This window comes from Balaenoptera acutorostrata, chromosome 13, assembly GCF_949987535.1.
Source record: "Balaenoptera acutorostrata chromosome 13, mBalAcu1.1, whole genome shotgun sequence".
NCBI classification, from domain to species: domain Eukaryota; kingdom Metazoa; phylum Chordata; class Mammalia; order Artiodactyla; family Balaenopteridae; genus Balaenoptera; species Balaenoptera acutorostrata.
Genome location: NC_080076.1, coordinates 77,704,202 through 77,711,378, shown reverse-complemented (window position 1 = coordinate 77,711,378; position 7,177 = coordinate 77,704,202). Strand labels below are relative to the sequence as shown.

General features: G+C 43.6%; 1 protein-coding gene across 1 annotated transcript; it reads left to right on the top strand.

Annotated features, from left to right (window-relative positions):
* Window positions 1-749: 749 nt before the first annotated feature.
* RPL6 (ribosomal protein L6) lies at window positions 750-6,236 on the top strand. Its single transcript, XM_007170892.2, is given in 8 exon segments — window positions 750-873; window positions 876-940; window positions 942-989; window positions 1,080-1,178; window positions 3,041-3,184; window positions 3,753-3,801; window positions 4,827-5,011; window positions 6,046-6,236. Coding segments are annotated over 8 exon segments (852 nt in total). The 5' UTR covers window positions 750-764; the 3' UTR covers window positions 6,199-6,236.
* Window positions 6,237-7,177: the final 941 nt, after the last annotated feature.

Sequence of the window (7,177 nt, the reverse complement as noted above, 5' to 3'; positions counted from 1 at the left end):
GGTGCTTTGGGGCATGAACAGTGTGAGGTGGAATGCTGCAGAGGCTCCGGGGCTCCGGTTGCCCGCCACCCTCCTGGGCCGGGGAAACAGGGCCCCTCCAGGGATCCGTAGGGGTCCAGTGGGGCAGCAGGGACAGGGGCGGCGGGGCGCGCTCTGAATCCCGGACCTGGGTTCCAAAAGACGACGCCGAGCTTGTCTCTGCCACGTTGTGGATTTGAGGCTGAGGACAAATGCAACTTTTCCCGTCTCCCCACGTCCGTGGCCGGAAGTCGCCTCCTGGGCTTTGCGCTTTTTTCAGTTTGGCCTGAGTTTGGGCCATTTGTGTGTGTGTGTCTTCGTCTCCTAAACGGAATTTCTTGAATGAGACAGTCTGATAAGAGCAAAAGTCCTGAAAGCAAACGGTTTCAAGTTCCAGCCTGGCTGTGGAGATTGTTAAAGCTAAGTCTAGGATTTCTAACTCGTAAAACAGAAATAATGGAATAGGGACTTTTGACCTCTAAATATATGTAGCAAACAAATAATAGTAGTGAGATATTTTCAAATCGTCAAGAAGGTTATACTGTATTGGGGAGACAACCCAAAAGTGAACCATTTATGGATGTTGTTGCAGATGTGTGGCGATTTGGAGGAAGGCCTATATCTTATAGTGGGAGGGATGTAAAGGATGGAGAGGGAGGATGGGGACTTGTAGTCTGGGAGGCCTGTCGATGTATAGCTATGAGATAATTGGTGAAATGCCTTTTTAAAAATATATGTATTGGTAGATGGCGGGTGAAAAGGCTGAGAAGCCAGATACTAAGGAGAAAAAACCTGAAGCCAAGAAGGCTGATGCTGGTGGCAAGGCTAAAAAGGTGAAGCAGGTTAAGAAGGGGAAGCCCCACTGCAGCCGAAACCCTGTCCTGGTCAGAGGAATTGGCAGATATTCCCGATCGGCTATGTATTCCAGGAAGGCCTTGTACAAGAGGAAGTATTCAGCAGCTAAATCCAAGGTAAGGGATGAGGGGAAGCCCTGAGCGTTATGTCTGAACATTAAAATGTTTGTCTGCCTCTGACTTTTTGACGCATTTGTGTCCTGCTAGGTTGAAAAGAAAAAGAAGGTGAAGGTTCTTGCTACTGTCACAAAACCAGTTGGTGGTGACAAGAATGGTGGTACCCGGGTGGTTAAACTTCGCAAAATGGTAAGATTTGGAGGAGATTGTAATTTGGGTGTTGAAGCTTGAATCCTGTGAGGATTTTTTTTTTTTTTTTTTCTGGCTGCGTTCGGTCTTGGTTGCTGCGCTCAGACTTTCTCTAGTTGCGGCGAATGGGGGCTGCTCCTCTTTTTGGTGCATGGGCTTCTCATTGCGGTGGCTTCTCTTGTTGTGGAGCACGGGCTCTAGGCGTGTGGGCTTCAGCAGTTGTGGCTCGCGGGCTCTAGAGCGCAGGCTCAGTAGTTGAGGCACACGGGCTTAGTTGCTTCTCGGCATGTGGGATCCTCCCAGACCAGGGCTCGAACCCGTGTACGCTGCATTGGCAGGCAGATTCTTAACCACTGTGCCACCAGGGAAGCCCTCCTGTGAGGATTTTTGTGTGTGTGCTCAGGTTTTAGAAGTGTATGTTTACCAGAGGATTATTAATGGAGGATAGTTCTGGGTTTGCAACTTGGCTTTATTATTTACTGATCTTAGGTAGAGTTACTTTTCTGTGCTTTTGTTTCTTGTAAAATGGGGATAAAGTTTCGACTCACAGGGTTTTTGTGAGACTTAACCATGCATAGAGCCTAGGATGAGGCCAGGCCCGTAGAACATTTGTCCACTAGAGTGGGTGTTTCTTGGCCCCTCTTTACCATGCACAAGACCCAGCGTTTTCTCTGTGAAAAATAAATGTTTGCTCTGTGATTTCCATTATGGGACTATTCCAGATGTATTACACTCTTCACAGTTGAATATTACTGCACCAGAGGGAAAATGGCGCTTTGATTCCTTCTTGTCACGGGTTTTGTGAGCTGATTCTTCTATCAGGTATTAATGTTTGTGGTAAAAGCAAGACCGTCCACTAAAATGATACAGTTAGAAATAGATTATCATGAGTTACTTGTCATAAGCGAAAGAGTCTTTGTGTGGGGTCTTTTTTTTAAATTTATTTATTTATTTATTTTTGGCAGCATTGGGTCTTCGTTGCTGCATGCGGGCTTTCTCTAGTTGCGGCGAGCAGGGGCTACTCTTAGTTGTGGTGCGCGGGCTTCTCATTGCGGGGGCTTCTCTGTGGAGCACAGGCTCGAGGCGCGGGGGCTTCAGTAGTTGTAGCACGTAGGCTCAGTAGTTGGGGCTCGCGGGCTCTAGAGCGCAGGCTCAGTAGTTGGGGCGCACGGGCCTAGTTGCTCCGCGGCATGTGGGATCTTCCTGGACCAGGGCTCGAACCCGTGTCCCCTGCATTGGCAGGCGGATTCTTAACCACTGCGCCACCAGGGAAGTCCTGTGTGGGGTCTTATTTTTACAATAAATGAACTGGCAGTCTTGCTCTAAACTAATGTCTATGGTTTTATACAATTTATTCTTTGTGGTTAAGATGAAAGTGATGCATGTTAATGTGAAGCATACGAACACTTAATTTGAGTTGGAAAACAAGCCATGCCTTTTTCATAACATACAGAATTGTGTCAGGCGTGTGTTTCTGGAGAAGTAGGGACCCCTAAGGGTCAGGGACCCCAGAAAAGCTTAAGAATCACTGCTACACAACAGTGTATAATGATAGCTTGCCATGTAATCTCTAAAGTTTGGTTTATTCCAAATTTATAAAGGTAACTTGCTTGATGCCTTCCCTCTTTGCTTGGACACAGCTCCTTCAGTTAAATGGATTCCACCCTATGTTTTGCATGTAAAGCTATTGAAGCAGCGTTGGCCTTTTCTACCTTTAAAATCTTAGAAGTGAAAATGCAATAGTGTGAATAAAGTGTTTCAAGTAACTACAAGATTGTAGTGAAGGTTTCACTGACCTCACAACCAGCTCTACTGACTTGATTAGATTATTTAAATAAGTTGGACCTATGGCCTCTCTCCAGCCTAGGTATTATCCTACTGAAGACGTGCCTCGAAAGCTGTTGAGTCACGGCAAAAAACCCTTCAGTAAGCATGTGAGGAAACTGCGCGCTAGCATCACTCCGGGGACCATTCTCATTATCCTCACTGGGCGCCACAGAGGCAAGGTGAGCAGAGCATGACACTTGAGATACCTGGAGTACTTGATCCTAATAAGTTTGCGCTCTGGATAGGATTTGTTTACCTGTGTTAGCTGCAGTTAGTAGCAAGAGGTTCTGTGGGAGAGGTGAGAGTGACCCATAACAAAACCAACAACCCAGTCACTATCATAACGTGTTTAGTCAATAATAGACAATAACTTACTACCATTTCCTGTCATTGGTAATACTACTTGTTACAAGTGATTCAGATGTCCCTGTACCCAAAAATGTTTATGTATTTGAGTTAACTTCTTAGGATGGATTTGCAGGGATAGAATTACTGAGTTAAAGGGTATTAGTTTTTTTTAATGTTAAAAGTAGTGGCTGCTCATTAAAAATCAAGCATACAAAAGTACTGCTCGTATCCTAGAGTCACCCCTGTTATTAGTTTGGTAAGTTACTTCCAGAACTGCTGCACGCATGTGCAATATGTAGAAATTTCCTTTTTTACCAAATTTAGGAACCTGTGATTTGATTAATTCAGAAGTCAGTTTCTAATTTGTGGAACCATCTAGCATTTCTTTTTAATCTACAGAGGGTCATTTTCTTGAAGCAGCTGAGCAGTGGCTTGCTACTTGTGACTGGTAAGAAAATCCTTGGATTTAATATACTCTGAAATTTGCAGGTCTCCCCACCTTCAGTTTTACTGAGAAATAATTTATATGCATCACTCTTGCGAGTTTAAGGTGTACAACATGATGGTTTGGTTTATACATATTGTGAAATAATTACCACAATAGGTTCAATATCCATCTTGGCATTTAGATAAAAGAAAAAACTTTTTTTTCTTTGTGATGAAAACTTAGGATTTACTCTTTTGAAGGTTGTGTTTTTATTTTAAAAACAATTTTTTTAAATATTTATTTTGGCTGTGCCTGGTCTTAGTTGTGGCATGTGGGATCTTCATTGTGGCATGCGGGATCAGTTGTGGCATGCTTGTGGGATCTAGTTCCCCAACCAGGGAACGAACCTGGGCCTCCTGCATTGGGAGCGCAGAGTCTTACCCACTGGACCACCAGGGAAGTCCTGAAGCATGTGTTTTTAAATGCTTGAAGTATACACTTTGCTCCCACCTAAATAGAAATTTCAGTGTCATGAGATTCTTTGCCCGATTTCATTGCCTTATGTACACGGGAGTTCTGAAGAAGCAGGTATTTAAAGTTTGCATGGCAACATATCACCAGGTATAACTGCCACCTAAAATGCAGAATGGTTGGCTACTAACTCCAAAGAATGCATCCTTCATAAGACTTGTAATTGGTCTGCCACTTGGCACCAGGATGGAGTTCCTGGATAGGGGAAAAGTGAACTGTTTACTCCAAAAAAAACAGTGCTCAGTTTAAATTTGTCCTCAAGGACCAGTGATTTTTGACCAACCTCTATAAGCGACTATGCTCTCTCCTAATCTGGGTAACTTGTAAAATTTGAGGGTTGGGGGAACCTTGGACAAACTGAGATCTTGAAAAAAAGCCTTGATGCTGACAGTAGAAAGCAGTTTGGAATTTCTTTGGATCCAGAGAAAAGTTAGAACTTCAACAGGTTTCTTCAAATCCAGTCAGTTCTTGAATCTTTGCATCCCCTTTCCCCTCACTATATTTTCCCCCCTTAGGGCCTCTGTCCCTCAATCGAGTTCCTCTGCGGAGAACACACCAGAAATTTGTCATTGCCACTTCCACCAAAATTGATATCAGTGGTGTGAAAATCCCAGAACATCTCACTGATGCTTATTTCAAGAAGAAGAAACTGCGTAAGCCCAGGCACCAGGAAGGTGAGATCTTCGACACAGAGAGAGAGGTAAGCTATTTCAGTCTTTGCCTCTAAAAGCTCTGGCTCTCCTACTTGGGAGTGAAAATAAACAAGGTTAAGAATTGTTGGAAAAAGAAAAGCTGTAAATAATGAGGACTATCTGGGAAATATTTTTCCAGATTCTGCTAAATTCAGAAGTTCTTAATGGCAGCTAGGAGCTCAACTCAGAATCCTGAGGTTTTAGTGAAACTCCATGAACTACTGTTCTGTTGGGAATTTACGATCATTTATCCTTTGGGTATTAAAGTAGACAAAAGGATAAGAGTTGCTATTTTTAGTATTTTTTTAATATATTTATTTTAATTTTGGCTGCATCGGGTCTTCATTGCTGTACGTGGGCTTTTCTCTGGTTGTGCCGAGCGGGGGCTACTCTTTGTTGTGGTGCGTGGGATTCTCATTGTGGTGGCTTCGCTTGTTGCCGAGCATGGGCTCTGGAGCGCAGGCTCAGTACTTGTGGCGCATGGCCTTAGTTGCTCCACAGCCTGTGGGATCTTCCCTGACCAGGGCTTGAATCCGTGTCCCCTGCATTGGCAGGTGGATTCTTAACCACTGCACCACCAGGGAAGCCCAAGGGTTGCTATTATTATATTAAAAATAGGTTGTATTTCACAGCCCTCCAAGGAGAGGATTATCAAAATTGACTTCTAGGGACTTTCCTTGTGGCGCAGTGGTTAAGAATCCACCTGCCAATGCAAGGGACATGGATTCGAGCCCTGGTCCGGGAAGATCCCACATGCCGCGGAGCAACTAAGCCCGTGTTCCTCAACAAGAGAAGCCACCACAATGAAGAGTAGCCCCCGCACCACAATGAAGAGTAGCCCCCACTCGCCACAACTAGAGAAGGCCTGTGCGCAGCAACGAAGACCTAACACAACTAGAAATAAAAATAAATTAATTAATTTTAAAAAATTGCCTTCTAAATATTCCTGGGATTGAGTACTTGTGATGTAGGATTTCTTAGTTAATGTGGAGTTTGGTACTTGTGCCCTTTTTTTTTTTTAATGATTTTTCTTTTTCTTTAGAAATACGAGATTACAGAGCAGCGGAAGGTTGATCAGAAAGCTGTGGACTCACAAATTCTGCGAAGAATCAAAGCTGTTCCTCAGCTCCAGGGCTACCTCCGCTCTGTGTTTGCTCTTACAAACGGAATTTATCCTCACAAAGTAGTGTTCTAAACTTCTTACAAAGAACCTAATTAAATAATTCCAGTCCATTTCCTATGTGTCTTTTTTCTTTTTCTTTTTTTTAAATCTGCCTGGAGGTGTGGTATGACTCAGCTAACTTGATGGGATGCTAGCCTCTACTAAGAGGAGTGGGACTGGAGGGGAGTGCTGTCAGCTGCAGTGGAATCCCCTCTTTGGATCAATATTCTTAGCTTCGTAAGTGTCTTCTCAGCTTTTTCACCCGGCACCTACCAATACAAAGCAGTGGCATTTCCCCAGCCATCACTGAACAGGTCGGTACTAACTGTACATGGATAAGAAACAACTGTGGGCTCTCAGGCCACAAACTTTCCTCCCTTTCCATGACTTAACATCCATTTCTGCCCAATTCAGCCCCTCTCCATAGTCATTACTATTAGTTTCTTGTGTATCTAGTTTCTTAAAGCATACACAACAGATTAGTATAATTATTTACCTTTCCCCGTTTTTAACCAGAAACCCCATGTGCAGTACATGCTGTTATATAGATAACAAATGAATTTGATTATTCCATATGAAGTGTCCATCTTTACTGCTGCATAGTGTAGTAGTGCATTGTATGGATATTTGGGTTTCCATCATTTGTAATTATACAGGTTTCCCCTGCTATCCAAAAGTAGAGTATGCTTCTGAAACCTTTTGTAAGCCAAAATGGCATAAAGTGAAGAAATTACCTTATGACCCATCTTGCTAACAGAGGCATAAAATGGGATAAAACACAGATGCTCACAGTTCAAAGTGATGGCTCTGGATGCTGAGATGCCAGAGTGTAGTTCCAGGGAAGGAGCTTGGCGGTGCCACTCCCATTGCCCAGACATGCTGCCATCTCTAGTGGCTCTCTGCAAAACAAACCGCTGTTTTCCCCCTTTGCCTCTTTTCATTAAAGTGAAAATCTTGATTTTTTTCCAGTTAACAAACACAGGTGCGAATGAAGTTCTTTCGGTTAAAGCAA